At 43.3% G+C, this 14,938-nt stretch overlaps 1 protein-coding gene across 2 annotated transcripts; it reads right to left on the bottom strand.

Annotated features, from left to right (window-relative positions):
• Positions 1-364: 364 nt before the first annotated feature.
• Positions 365-14,721, bottom strand: PARP2 (poly(ADP-ribose) polymerase 2). 2 transcript variants are annotated; one of them, XM_054447591.2, is made up of 16 exons: positions 14,113-14,721; positions 12,701-12,856; positions 12,326-12,396; positions 10,904-10,954; positions 7,625-7,721; positions 7,125-7,200; positions 5,875-5,977; positions 4,007-4,169; positions 3,320-3,458; positions 2,454-2,517; positions 2,238-2,372; positions 1,835-1,962; positions 1,580-1,679; positions 1,120-1,218; positions 749-873; positions 365-631 (listed from the first exon to the last, which is right to left on the bottom strand). In XM_054447591.2, exons 1-16 carry the CDS (start codon positions 14,156-14,158, stop codon positions 472-474), a joined length of 1,713 nt encoding a protein of 570 aa, XP_054303566.2. In that variant the 5' UTR covers positions 14,159-14,721; the 3' UTR covers positions 365-471. The 2 variants fall into 2 exon arrangements, with proteins under 2 accessions (XP_054303566.2, XP_054303567.2); XM_054447592.2 differs by having other exon boundaries at positions 14,125-14,290.
• Between the last annotated feature and the right edge of the window lie 217 nt (positions 14,722-14,938).

The raw sequence follows: 14,938 nt of genomic DNA, 5'->3' as shown, positions 1-14,938 counted from the left end.
TTCCCCAATTTTTGGACATGTGATGAGTCCTAAGATGTTGAGTAGTGGGAGACCTAGGCTGCAGTGGATAAATTTGAAAAAGGCAAGTGAATACATATGGACGGGAAAGAAAAACACAATTTAGCCTTTGTTGCCTCTACCCTTCCTGTGATAATACTCAACAAATTCCAGTTTGCAGAAAAATTGAATTAAACAGGTAAAAGCATTAGCGCCCCCATTAGTGTCCCTCAATGCACAGATGCCACTTAGAACAGGATACTGAATAACCCTCAGAGCAATGAATACTTTCTGTCCTGGAAGTGGAGATCTACTAATGTCAGAAGAAATATGTTCTTGGAGAAATAAAGCCCAAAGAAGCCAGTGGTAGACTTGTACAGTTTTTACTACATAAAATATCACAAAATCCACAAATACAACACTGCTTATTTTCTTGCTTGAAGATCAGATCTCTGGTTTATTTAATATCAACATTCACCACAGCTGAAGGAAATTAAACTGAACCTTTAAAAGGTACCGCATACGGACCTGATTGGGGTTATAGACAATATATTCATTGTAGTTGAGGGTATAACCATCTGGATTCAGAATTCCTGTGTCACTTGCTGGTCCTAATGGCACTGTACTCCCATTCCTGCCAAATGGAAAAAAAGTGTGTCAACATCAGTCTCTGGTTCAGAAGCTGGAATAGAGAACGCAGTCTTATCTGGCCAAAAGGAGTCTTCTAGTCCTCCTGGTTCTGAGTACTTACAGGGTGACGAAGTGGGCAGAACTGGGAGCCATCTTGCCCAGCCCCTTGGTGCTGTGTTTGCCTTGAAGCAATCCTTCGGCCTTAGGATTGGCCTCTAGTAGTTCATTACACTGACCTAGAGCTACCTGCAAAGCAAAAAATCTTTGAATGCCCATATCCTACTAAGAATTAGATGTCTCCAAAGCCAAACAGAAAATCCCGTCAGTACTTTTTTCCCCTACTGCAGCAGAGGAATCCAATGTACTAGAAATTGTACTTGGTCCTCTCTCAAGTTATCCCAGGTAAACCTCTTGGTTCTGGGGTCAAACTTTTCTCATTGGAAAAAAACTGGAATTAATAAACTAGAGATCACAGACATACTCCTGCCTCACCTCTGATAACAGCAGCAGTCCTGTATTCTTTAGGCGAGAGGCAAAGCAGTAATTGGCACTCTTGGAAGACATGTCAGCAAAGTAGATTCCTTTCCCAAACTGAAATATATAAATGAATACCAAGGTCAGCTTCTAACCCACTGTGTTAGAGAGAAGGTGCATACCACTGACCCTGTTTTTCCATTCCCTTAAACACAATATAGACCCTTCTCCATTTCCCCTCACAATTCTGTTCTAGAGAGGGTAGAAGCACTTGTGAATTTCCACCTTCTGAGGGAAGGGCGAGGTATCTTTAGGAATTTAAAGAAAGAGGGACACAGTAAGAGATGACAAGGTTATCAGTGAGCTGGCTTAACTCTTGGAGAGGGGAACCACCTAATCCTAATCTAGGAAAAAAAGCACTGAGAACATTACTGTATCCTTTTCCTCTGTGCTCCTCCCAGAGTTCAATTTCACTCACCATGTAACCTGTGATGGGAGCTTCAGGTGGGGCAATTCGAAGCCCATGGCTCAAGATTCCCACCCAGTTACTCAGCCTGGAACCATGCCATAGAAGCATCCTAAGGAAAAGCCAATATTATTGTACTCTGTTATTCTGCACAGATAGGCCATAAGCATAAAAAAGCCAACACCTTCCTCTGACTCCCTCTTATAAGTTCCATAGCTGCACTTTTGGGCAAGGAGCGTCTTTCCAAACCCAAAGCTAGACTCAGACCTGTTATGAAGGTCCTCTCTGAAGGCTTCTTTCTCACCCTCCTTCTCCACTTCAAACAAATCCAGCAAGGTCATGGTATAGTCACTGTGTGTGGGAGCATGGGTAGACTGTAGGTACTGGGAAATCACCTGGGAAAAATAAGACAAGAAGGCCGATGTGGACTCTACAAGAGACTGAGCTGAACTGAAGAATTTGGGGATTCGGATATAACTTGGCAGAACTTTCTGCTCCCAAACAGTCTTACAAGGCAGCTAGGAAAAGCTTGGCCTTCCCAAATCCCTAGTACATAAAAAGTCTGCCCTAATTGACAATTTGCTCTTGACCAGAAGTAGTTAGAGAACAGTGGGATGGGGGAGGTGGTTAAGGGTGCAAGAGTATGAAAATAAATGATCATTTTTCTTACTTTGAACTCATAACTTTCATGGTCAACAGGGTGCAAGGCACAATGTAGGTTTCTATAGTGTTGGTCCAATGGGTGTTCTGGGCTTTGTAGCTCTGTTTTCACCAGCTTAATAGCAATTTCAATGTCTCCCAAAGCCTGAGAAGATGAGATATAGAATCAATGTGGGAAGACACTGGTATAAGGGATATAATACTTCTCAATTCATACGTATCTCACCTCTAGTAATTGTATTTTTTCTGACAGCTCCTTCTGTGTCCGGATTAGTGGAGGCGTACGGAGCCTAAGAACAGAGATATAACCCATAGTGAGCTTTCTGACGTGTGGCTAAAAGGTGCATGACTAAAAATAGAAAATGACACAGGTCCTTTAGAAAACAGGTATGAGAAACAGGTTTTCCATTTGTGAGAGAAAGAGATCTGTAAAGAGATCTTAACTTCCAAATATATAAAATAATATTAAATATATACTCAGTATAAGATGAACTATGTGGATTTTGACTTTTGAGACTAGAGTTAAAATTATTTTTTATAAAATCATTTAAAAATAAGTTATATTGATATCAACAAGGAACAGTCAGATACAGTTCTATCTAGAAGCACAGGTAGACCTGTTGACCACTCAGGGTTATTTGTAGGTCATGGGGCTCTATAAAGCAGTAGAAGAAATAGAAATCGGATGAAAACCAGAAAACAGAATCAACAAATGTAAAATGTTATTTTGTCTATCTAATATCACTTGAGTTCACAGAAATGGTGTTTGTGTGGTTTTGGTTACCTCAAATAGGAAAAGGGGGTGATATGCCTGAAGGTGTTTTACTTGGTGGTTGGATAGCTAGACCCATTCTCTCTTGGGTTGGTAACTTCCACTTTGTCAGAGAATATGGCTGTGGTCAAGCCGGGAGATTGCATCCCATATTTGTAAGCTGATTAAATAGGCTATCTATATATCATTTTGTTTCTGTATCTATTCAAGACGATCATTTTCTTAGGAATAAAAGATTTAAAAGATTATAGCTGCTGCTGATGGATACAGGGGATATGTATAGGTAGAAGAACAAAGTGAAGTAACAGCACAGGCCTTACCCAAAGTCATGCGGAATCCTGGTGTAGAATTCATTGCATGCTTCCGTGAGAGCTCGTCCATGCTGGCCAGCCCGAATACAATCTTCAATCTTCTTAAGAGACTGGTAACCTGCCTTGATTTGTGCCACTGTCAGCTTCCCTGTAGGCCCAGCCAGAGATCAGACTCCAAACTAGGATCCCATCTAGTGAACTGTACTTAACGTCCTTCCCTAAAAAACTTTCACCTTTCAACTTTTTTTTTTCCTTTTTTTGAGATGGGGTCTCACTCCAGTTGCTGAGGCTGAGTGCCGTGGCACGAACACAACTAAATGCAGCTCAGCCTCCTGGGCTCAGGTGATCCTCCCACCTCAGCTTGCCCAGTAGCTGGATCACAGGCACACACCACCATGCCTGGCTAAGTAGTAGAGGCGGGGTCTCACCATGTTGCCCAGGATGGTTTCAAACTCCTGGGCTCAAGCAATCCACCTGCCTTGGCCTCCCAAAGTGTTGGGATTATAGGCATGACCCACCACACCCAGCCTCAACTTTCAAAATAGTTCCTCCTCCCTCCCTACAACCTGTCACCCCAAATCCCATTTACTTCATTCAGTACTATCAGCAAGCTTTAAATCATAATGATAATAAAATATCCATTAAAGGAACTAGGAATTATGAGGAGAGAATGCAGAAGAAAATGTGAAGTCCTACCAAGTGGGGCTTTCTTGGTATTATACTTCATTTCCATCATCATTTCTTCCATGGCCTGAACATTACAGATCAACTTTATTAACTCCTGTACCCGAAGATCTAGCTGTGACTCTGGCTTCAAGGGAGATTTAAGAGATTCCTCTTTCTTTGTTTCCTCTTCATCCTATAGCAAAAAACAAACAAACAAAACAAAAGAAAATCTAAGAAATCATCTCTAGATTCCTTATAACACCCAATATTATACAATGTAAATGCTTTGTAAAGCTTTTATATTGAATTGTCTAGGGAATAATGACAAGCAAGGAAAAAAAGGCTGTACAGGTTCAGTACAGAAGCAATTTTTTTTCAAATATTTTTGATCCTCAGTTCATTGAATCCATGGATATAGAGGGATGACCATACTAGTTCTGCCTCCCACATTTTACAACTCAGAATAAGTCTAGAAAAAAAAGGCTTTCCTCATGACGTCAGTGTGTAAAGATAGCTATTATGTCTCAGATCTTCCCATCTTAAAAAAGACTAAAACTTCTCCATTTTTTTGGACATGTGACTGTTTCAGGACAGTTTCAGCATCCTGGTATACCTCAGTTTATCTAAATTAATTTTTTCATGGTGGTATATATCCAGAAGTGAAAACATTTTTTATCACTCCTCTCTTGGTCCATAACAATAAACTTCTGGGGCCAGGCGCGGTGGCTCACGCCTGTAATCCCAGCACTTTGGGAGGCCAAGACGGGCGGATCATGAGGTCAGGAGATCGAGACCATCCTGGCTAACACGGTGAAACCCATCTCTACTAAAAATACAAAAAAAAATTAGCCAGGCATGGTGACAGGCACCTGTAGTCCCAGCTACTTGGGAGGCTGAGGCAGGAGAATGGCGTGAACCCGGAGGCGGAGCTTGCAGTGAGCCAAGATGGCGCCACTGCACTCCAGCCTGGGTGACAGAGTGAGACTCCATCTCAAAAAAAAAACAAAAAGAAAAAAACAATAAACTTCTAGAAATAGGGCCTAAGATTTTATAAGAACCTTAGTAGGCCAGGCATGGTGGCTCATGCCTGTAATCCCAGCACTTTGGGAAGCTAAGGCAGGTAGATCACCCAAGGTCACGGGTTCAAGACCAGACTGGCCAACATGGTGAAACCCTGTGTCTACTAAAAATACAAAAAAAATTGCTGGGCATAGTGGCGGGCACCTGTAATCCCAGCTACTTGAGAGGCTGAGGCAGGAGAACTGCTTGAACCCAGGAGCTGGAGGTTGCAGGCGAGCCGAGACTGAGCCATTGCACTCCAACCTGGGCAACAAGAATGAAACTCCATCTCAAAAAAAAAATAAAGGAACCTTAGTAAATAACAGAGCCGAGACTAGAAAGGCACATTCTATCCTCATTCTGACTGTCCCTTCGGGATTACAAAGATCAGTGAGAGCATCCCTGAGGTGAGAAGTAGAAAGGACTCAAGATATCCTGGCCTGTCCCAGTCTAGGAATGACCTAAGCTATTCTGCTTTACCCTGAGTAAGAAGAAACAGGAGTAGGTGTGGTGCCTCATGCCTGTAATCTCAGGACTTTGGGAGGCCAAGACAAGAGGACCGCTTGAGCCCAGGAATTCGAGACCAGCCTGGGCAACATAGTAAAACCTCATCTTTACAAAAAAAAAAAAAAAAATCAGCTGGGCAGAGTGGCATGGGCCTGTAGTTCCTGATACTGAGGAGGCTGAGGTGGGAAGATCACTTGAGCCTAGGGATCTTGAGGCTGCAGTGAGCCATGATTGTGCCACCCAGCCTGGGCAACAGAGCACACAATTTTGCCTCTAAAAAATAAAATAAAAAAAGAAGATGGGTTTCCTTCGAAAAGTATAGTGAGAGTTACCTGAGTATTGGTGGCATAGTCCATCTGTAGCATGTCATATTTTCCAGGCACCTTCTCAAACTTTTCTCGATCTTCCCAATTGTTTTTCGTTTTGTCAAGGAATCTGTAGAGTCCAAGGTATAAGAAAACCTTACAAATAAAGGTCTACTATGAAGATGGACTTACAACTGTTTCCTTAGACAGAAAATCTCCAAAGAATTTATTTTCCAGCACTGAGCTCCTTTACACATCAACTTTCCATAAATCAAAATTAGTCTAATTCTAAATGAGGACACTAAATGGACAAAAAAGCTCTGGAGAAAAATGGAATTTAAAAAATGGGGAAAAACAATGCTTGTCCTTCCCAAACACCACAAAAGCCATTGAGATTTCAAACAAAAGATATCCATCTAATCCCTGAAAGAAACATGTTCCCAAATTCTCCAGGAAGTTCTTCATCTATATCATAAAGTTTTAAAAACTCTAACTGAATATTTTCTTTTTTTCTTTCTTTTTCTTTCTTTTTTTTTTTTTTGGGAGAGTCAGGGGTCTTGCTTTGTTGCCCAGGCTGGTCTCAAACTCCTAGCTTCAAGCAATCCTCCCGCCTCAGCCTCCCAAAGTGCTGGGATTACAGGCGTGAGCCACCGTGCTCGGCCCCTAGTTGAATATTATCTACCCCGGGATAGTCTCCACTTACCCAAATTTCCTAAATTTGTTGGTCATGTGTTAAATATGTTAGATTCTTCTGTTTTTAGTGACTTTCAAGGTATTAGTTTGATTTAATCACTAAGGATGCAGTTTGGTGTTTCAATCACAGAATGTCAGGGTGAAAAGACATTAACATTTAGGCCAAATCACACCTATAAAATGAAAAGTTTTTTGTAAGCCACACACTTATAAAATTTTTAGAGAAGGCAGGGCACGGTGGCTCACGCCTGTAATCCCAGCACTTTGGGAGGCTGAGGCTGGTGGATCACCTGAGGTCAGGGGTTCAAGACCAGCCTGGCCAACATGGCGAAACCCCATCTCTATTAAAAATACAAAAATTAGCTGGGCGTGGTGGTGGGCGCCTGTAGTCCCAGCTACTCGGGAGGCTGAGGCAGGAGAATCGCTTAAACCCAGGAGGCGGAGGTTGCAGTGAGCTGAGATCGTGCTATTGCACTCCAGCCTGGGCCGACAAGAGTGAAACTCTGTCTAAAAAAAAATTCTTAGAGAAGATACATCTAAGAAGAGGAGGGTATATTTTTTTGTAGTCACTTTTTAGCACTCACTTCTTCTGAAAGATTTCCTTGGCCTTGTTGAGATTGCCTGAACAAGCCACCAGGCTGTGCTGTCCCATTTTCCCAACTGCAAAGTAAATGCCACACATAAGATAGTTCCCTAATAGTAACAGGCCAGCTCTCCAAGATCTCTCTGCTTAACATCTGACAAACAGGCAGGAAAGGGAGAAGGGAAAAGTGAAAGGATTTAGGGAACTAATCATGTTGATACAAGTTACCTGCTAATTGCCATAGTCTATGAGCACTACTAGCAGTTCAACTATAGAAGAGTTTTCAGCCTCAATGGGCTGCTCTTAGTTTTTCCAGGGGGAACTCTAAGGAGGATGCCTGCCATTCCCCAATTTCAAGATGCTCAACTTGATTCCTAAGCCTCTCCCAGACTTCAGAGCCTCTACTCACCCAATTTAAACCCAGAGAATCCTTTGGCCACCCACTAAGCTGCTTCTGACTTTCTGAATGCCAACTCATAAAATCGCAATAAAAATCATTACCTCGGCCCCATCTCATCCAAACACTGAAGTTCCTCTGGGCATCATCTTCTAATAGCTGAATCAGATAGTACTTGTTGTTGTTGAACTGGAGATTGGTCTATGTTGAGTGAAAACAAAAACAAAAAACAAAAAAAAGAGTTTTGCAAATGGAAATCACATAAACCAATGACTCATCATTGTCACAGGTGCCAGTTATTTCCATAAGGAAAAGGATAGCATCAGGCAAGAAAATTAGATTCCTGTAAGATTAAAGATATAAAGAAGAAATAGGGCTTATACATTAAACTTTGGATTCTTAGGAATTAAAGTAGGAGCCTAGAAGCTTCCTAAAACCCTCTACCCAACCTCAAATATCCTACATTGAATGGCTCCTCCTGTTTTTTCCTGCCTCAGCTCCCTATTTAGGTATTTTCTAAGCCATATGTGTTTTCCCAATCCACTCCCAATAATTATTTCCCAAATGAAAACAAGTTTGATGCTCCAAACGTCTAAAAATGTTATGCTCAACTGTTAAATGACTTACTCCTTGACAGTTCTACTCACAGCTTTTGTTTGTCAGCTGCAGAAATTTGACAATGAGCTGAGAGCAGGGCAATACTGGGAGGGGACAAGGGATACGCAAAACCACTGCCACATCCTTCCCATACCTAACCTGACCTGACTTGGAGATACTGAGAGAGAATATGGCCAGTATCTAAAAAGAGGTATCTGTAAGTAAATCACTCAGAGTGAAGAAGAGAGAGAAGTCCATGATAAGGCACAGCAGCTGGTGGTATATGGCTGAGCCCTGGATATGGAGGCATTCTTCTTTGTTAAGCATGCTGCCCCTTCCTACCTCTATCTCCTGCTTGCTCACATTCTAAAGCCATTGTACGACCTTAGCCCACTGGTGAAAAAAAAGGTCATTAGATGTTAGAACAAAAAGGAGCCTAAGATATTTTCTTTTTTTTTTGAGACGGAGTCTTGCTCTGTCGCCCAGGCTGGAGTGCAGTGGTGCAATCTCCGCTCACTGCCACCTCTGTGTCCCAGGTTCAAGCCATTTCTTGTGCCTCAGCCTCCCTAGTAGCTGGGATTACAGGCACACGCCACCACGCCAGACTAATTTTTTTTTGTATTTTTAGTACAGATGGAGTTCCAACATGTTGGCAAGCCTAGTCTTGAACTCCTAACTCAAGTGATCTGCCCACCTTGGCCTCCCAAAGTGCTGGGATTACAGGCATGAGCCACCATGCCCAGCTTGATATTTTCTTTTCCTTTAAAAATTTTTTTTGTAAATGTTTTTATGGTTTTTGTTTTTGTTGAGATAGGGTCTCCCTCTGTCACCCAGGCTGGAGTGCAATGGCTCAATCACAGCTCACTGTAGCCTCAACCTCCCAGGCTCAGGCAATCCTCCCACCTCAGCCTCCAAAGTAGCTGGCCCATGCCCAGGTGTTTTTGTATTTTTTTGTAGAGAGACAAGGTTTCACCATGTTGCCCAGGCTGATCTTGAACTCCTGACCTGAAGTGATTCTCCAGCCTGGGCCTCCGAATAAGTGCTAGGATGACAGGCTAGCTGGCTGCCTTAAGGTATTTTCCTTCTTTTTTTTTTTGAGACGGAGTTTTGCTCTTGTTGCCCAGGGCTGGAGTGCAATGGTGCGATCTTGGCTCACCGCAACCTCCATCTCCTGGGTTCAAGCGATTCTCGTGCCTCGGCCTCCCGAGTAGCTGGGATTACAGGCATGTGCCACCCGGCTAATTTTGTATTTTTAGTAGAGATGGGATTTCTCCACGTTGGTCAGGCTGGTCTCGAGCTCCTGACCTCAGGTGATCCGCCTGCCTCAGCCTCCCAAAGTGCTGGCATTACAGGTGTGAGCCACTGCACCCAGCCAACCTTAAGGTACTTTCTATCTGCTCGTGGTATTTTAAGTAGAAGAAATAGTAACAAATAAATACTAATTGGTTGTTAAAATTATATATATTGGATCAATAAATTCAAATATGAAGTCATATCCAGGAAATATATTAATGAGGCAAATGTATTATCTACTCAAAACCACAAAGATACACAAGAGAAAAAGGTTGATTAAAAAGAAAGCTGGGCTTGGGGGCAGATGCCTGTAGTCCCAGCTACTTGGGAGGCTGAGGTTAGAGGATCACACGAGGCCACAAGTTCAAGGCCAGCCTGAGCAACATAGCAAGACACTGTCTCTTAAAAAAAAAAAAAAAACCCAAAAATTTTTTAAAAAGGAAAAATTAATAAATTTAACTACAGAAAAAATTTAAAACTTCAGTATGGGCAAAAAGTGTACTATAAGGAAAACCAAAAGGTAAATGACAAATCTGGAAAACATATAAGCGAATTATGTTACAGACAAAAGGCTATTCTCCATATTATATAAAGTTCCTTGAAACCAGTAAGAAAAGGACCAATAACTTTTTAGAAAATGTGCAAAACAGCTTATCCCAGTGGCTCATCCCTGTAATCCCAGTGCCTCATGAGGACAAGGCAGGAGGATCATTTGAGGCCAAGAATTCAAGACCACTTATCCAACATAGCGAGATTCTCATCTCCATAAAAAATTTAAAAATTAGGCTTCGTGGCATGCGCCTAAAGTCCGAGCTACTCAGGAAGCTTAGGTGGGAGGATTGCTGGAGCCCAGAAGTTCAAGGTTGCAGTGGGCTATGACTGCACCAACTGCACTCCAGCCCGGGTGACAGAACAAGATCCTGTCTCTTAAAAAAAAAAAAAGTGCAAAAGGATATGAACAGAGAGTTAACAGTTTCAATAAATGATATGAAATTTGCAAAAAAATCTTCTCACAGAGGACTCTGCTATCTGATAAGAGTGTGCTAGGTCAGGTGTTCAACCACTAATGGCTAATATTAATATAAAAAGGACTTGCCGGGTGCAGTGGCTCACGCCTGTAATCCCAGCACTTTGGGAGGCTGAGGTGGGTGGATCACCTAAGGTCAGGAGTTCAAGACCAGCCTGGCCAACATGGTGAAACCCCATCTCTACTAAAAATACCAAAAAATTAGGTGGACACTGCGCCTGTAGTTCCAGCTACTTGGGAGGCTGAGGCAGGAGAATTGCTTGAACCCAGGAGGCAGAGGTTACAGTAAGCCGAGATTGTGCCACTGTACTCCAGCCTGGGAGATGAAGTGAGACTCTGTCTCAAAAAGAAAAAACAAGATTTAAAAAAAAAAAAAAGGGACTTTAATGAGCACTGGGATGCTATCATTAATAATTACCAAGAAGAAGGTCTCATAAATATAATGGTTCCACCTCTTGCCTCTTACCTGATTTAGCATGACATCATAGACATCATTTCCTTCACAATACACATGAGCCTAGAAAAAGAGAGAGAGAAAAAATCATTAGTACAGGTTCAGCCCTGAGATCCTAAATGAGACTCTAAATTTTCTTATGGCTCAAGTTGTCATTCTACAGCTACATCAACATTCATCTCCCAAGGAAAGAATGGCAAACCTATGTTCTACCAGTTACCTGGGTGTAACCTTACTATAAAAGAAAACATGCTCCCTTTTTTTTAACTATACAAAAGATTCCGAGTTAGGCTGTGCATGGTGGCTCACACCTGCAATCCCAGCATTTTGGGAGGCTGAGGCGGGCAGATTTTGAGGTCAGGTGTTCGAGACCAGCTTGGCCAACACAGTGAAGCCCCGTATCTACTAAAAATATAAAAATTAGCTCAGGCTGGGCGTGGTGGTGGGCACCTGTAATCACAGCTACCTGGGAGGCTGAGGCAAGAGAATTACTTGAACCCAGGAAGTGGAGGTTGCAGTGAGCTGAGATCACACCACTGCACTCCAGCCTGGGTGACCGAGTGAGATTCAATCTCAAAAAAAAAAAAAAAAAAGATTCTGAGTTAAAGAAAACTTACTCCAGAGGTAGCCTTCTTTTTTCCCCATTCATCAGTAACTCATGCCATTCCATGGTACAGTTTCTCATTAAAACAAGAAAACAGTTTTCCCTTAACAATGATACCATTTTCTGGTTTAAAAAGAGAATGAGGTGTAGAAGGCTGATGGCAACCACAAAAGGTACACATGTGATATAGTTTGTTTATTTGTCTCCTTCCAAATCTCACACTGAATTGTAATCCTCAGTACTGGAGGTGGGGCCTGGTGGGAAGTGATTCAATCATGGAAGTGGATTTCTCATGAATGGTTTAGCACCACTGTCTTGCTGCTGTCCTCTTGATAGTGAGTGAATTCACACAAGATTTGGTAGTTTAAAAGCGTGTGACATCTCCCCCATTCTCTCTCTCTCTGTGACACCTTCTCCAATCTCTCTCTTTCTCTCTGTCTGTCTCTCTTTCTCCCCTGCTTTTGCCATGTGAAGTGCGTATTCCTGCTTCACCTTCTGCCATGAGTAAAAGCTTCCTGAGGCCAGGAGCAGATACTGCTATGCTTCCTGTACAGCCTCTAGGAACCTCTTTTCTTCTAAAGTACCTAGTCTCAGGTATTTCTTTATAGCAATGCAAGAATGGTCTAACACACCATGTTTAAAAACACCCTGATTATTAACCCCAAGCCCTACCACTCCTATCTCTTGCCATTAGAGAAAACTAATCACTCATCATATTTTGGAGAGGATTCCTAAAATGAATACTAACAGCATCCTAGACAGGAGTGCTTATAAGAAAGGATGCTCTCTGAGACATCCATGGACTGAAGATTGGTTCCAGAGTCTCTTACCTTCCCCACCTTGGCTGTACACTCTGGGTCCACAGGAGCTTTGCCCTTTAACAGCAAGGCCTTCACAGATTCTGAGGAAAGACAGATAGGTACTACTTATGGGAATCAAAACAGCTGTTGTGGTTAAACAGAAACTTGTCAGGATTAACTTTGCCCTCCCAACCAATCCTGGTCTTTCCTTAGACCTCAGTCCATCTCAAATACATGAAAATGAAGATTCAAGGCAGTAGATTAGTGCTGTGGTATGCCCAAAGGATAGAGAAATTAATTATATCCTGAAAGAAGGAAGAAATTAGAGTTGAAATAACAAGATATCATCCCCAGATCCACTCCTACCAGAGACCCTCTTGCTGGCCCATGACCTTCCTGGCATACCATCTTGCTTGTCTTCTGTCCTGTCCTTATTAGATTTTCCTCCAGCCACAGGCATCTTTTTCGACTCCTGTCTCTGGCATCTGCGAGTTTTCTTGGCAGGGGAAGAGTCTTCTGGAGCCGTGTTGCCATTATTAACTCTTTTACTTTCATTTAATGCTACAGAATTTGGAAATTAGCAAAGAATTAGTACACCTGAATACGTGTAGATTTTAAAGATTGAAAAAAATCTTTTAAAGAAATGGTTTAAGATAATTTTGTTTTTTTGTTTTTTTTTTTTTTTTGAGGTGGAGTCTCACTTTCTCGCCCAGGCTGGAGTGCAGTGGCGCGATCTTGGCTCACTGCAACCTCTGCCCCCTGGGTTCAAGTGATTCTTGTGCCTCAGCCTCCCGAGCAGCTGGGATTACAGGCGTGCGCCGCCATGCCCAGCTAATTTTTGTATTTTTAGTAGAGAAGGGGTTTCACCATGTTGGCCAGGCTGATCTCGAATTCGTGACCTCAAGTGATCTGCCCTCCTCGGCCTCCCAAAGTGCGGGATTACAGGCGTGAGCCACCGCACCCCGCCGGTTTAAGATAATTTTCTAAGTTTACAAAGAGGCAATAACAACTGTCATCACACTACTCTTGTGTAACAGTCTGTGTAATTCTTCCTAAATTGCTATTCTAGCCAAATGAAATAAAACAAAATAAAAGGGAGCCCCAGGAGTCTTGTAAGCTCATAGACTGAAGCCTGCTTATGTTTTACTTGTGTCCCAATGTCCCCCAAATACCCACCTCATACATGAGGCGATATGGGATAAAGGTTAGTAAAGTGCTCAAAGGTCTGTGCCTAATTTAGAGCCTAGCTCTGCTGCTTCTCTCTGTGGAAACTTGGAGAAGTATTTGATCTCTTCCTACTTCACTTGCTCCAATATTAGAATATTGTACAATACGGTACTTCTAGAGAAGTACAATAGTACCTAATTTATAGGGTGGACCTATGCATTTAAGAGCATTATATACATAATACCGTATCTCAGTAGGTCTAAGACTCGCATTTTACTCTCCGGAACTGGGATGCATCTTACAATAGATGACATAAGCAGTGAATCACAGTTCACCATTTTCAGTGCTTATCCTTTCTTGTGTATAAAATAATGGTGTGCCTTACAATTACTTTTTGTAAATTGCATGACATTAGGTATTAACAACAGTACTGGCACATTAGTTGTTACCGCTCCGCAAGGCTTTATGCACAATTATGTAATCCCCAAAGCTCTGAAAATCGAAATTTACAAAATTTAGCACCCCAACTGGTTTGGTAGCCAAGTGCAGGTTATAGGGAGCTGGAAGGGGAAGGGCGCCACAGTAGGTGGCATCGTTCCTTTTCTGACTCCCCGCCCCCGCATCCCGTCCCGAGATATTGAGCTCCGAACCTCTCGCCCTACCGCCGCCGGCGCTCCGTCGCCGCCGCGCCGCCATGGAATACGAGCGCTGACGTCATCAACCCGCTCCAAGGAATCGTGGGCCCAGTGTCACTAGGCGGGAACACCAGCGCGCGGGCGCCCTGGCAGGAAGATGGCTGTGAGGGACAGGGGAGTGACGCCCTGCAATATTTGCATGTCGCTATGCATTCTGGGAAGTCACCATAAACGTGAAATGTCTTAGGGTATGGGAATCTTATAAGTTCTGGACAGGACCACCTTTTCCCATAGGGCGGAGGGAAGCTCATCAGTGGGGCCACGTGCTGAGTGCGTCCTGTCACTCCACTCCCATGTCCCTTGGGAAGGTCTGAGACTAGGGCCAGAGGCGGCCCTAACAGGGCTCTCCCTGAGCTTCGGGGAGGTGAGTTCCCAGAGAACGGGGCTCCGCGCGAGGTCAGACTGGGCAGGAGATGCCGTGGACCCCGCCCTTCGGGGAGGGGCCCGGCGGATGCCTCCTTTGCCGGAGCTTGGAACAGACTCACGGCCAGCGAAGTGAGTTCAATGGCTGAGGTGAGGTACCCCGCAGGGGACCTCATAACCCAATTCAGACTACTCTCCCCCGCCCCTTTTTGGAAGAAAAAAACCGAAAAACCAACCGGGTCGGGCGCGGTGACTCACGCCTATAATCCCAGCACTTTGGGAGGCCGAGGCGGGCGGATCACAAGGTCAGGAGATCGAGACCATCCTGGCTAACACGGTGAAACCCCCATCTCTACTAAAAAAAAAAAAAAATACAAAAAATTAGCCGGGCGTGGTGGCGGGCGCCTGTAGTCCCAGC

The sequence above is a fragment of the Pongo pygmaeus genome, chromosome 15, assembly GCF_028885625.2.
Source record: "Pongo pygmaeus isolate AG05252 chromosome 15, NHGRI_mPonPyg2-v2.0_pri, whole genome shotgun sequence".
Classification (NCBI taxonomy): domain Eukaryota; kingdom Metazoa; phylum Chordata; class Mammalia; order Primates; family Hominidae; genus Pongo; species Pongo pygmaeus.
This window is presented reverse-complemented; position numbering and strand designations above follow the sequence as displayed.

Bases quoted from the DNA above. Each gene is read 5' to 3' on its own strand.
- PARP2 (XM_054447591.2), bottom strand. From the start codon at position 14,158: ATGGCGGCGCGGCGGCGACGGAGCGCCGGCGGCGGTAGGGCGAGAG. The intron at 12,857-14,112 runs GTTCGGAGCTCA...CAAATTCTGTAG, and splicing joins CGGCGGCGGTAGGGCGAGAG to CATTAAATGAAAGTAAAAGA. The intron at 632-748 runs GTAAGTACTCAG...TCCATTTGGCAG, and splicing joins TCTGCCCACTTCGTCACCCT to GAATGGGAGTACAGTGCCAT.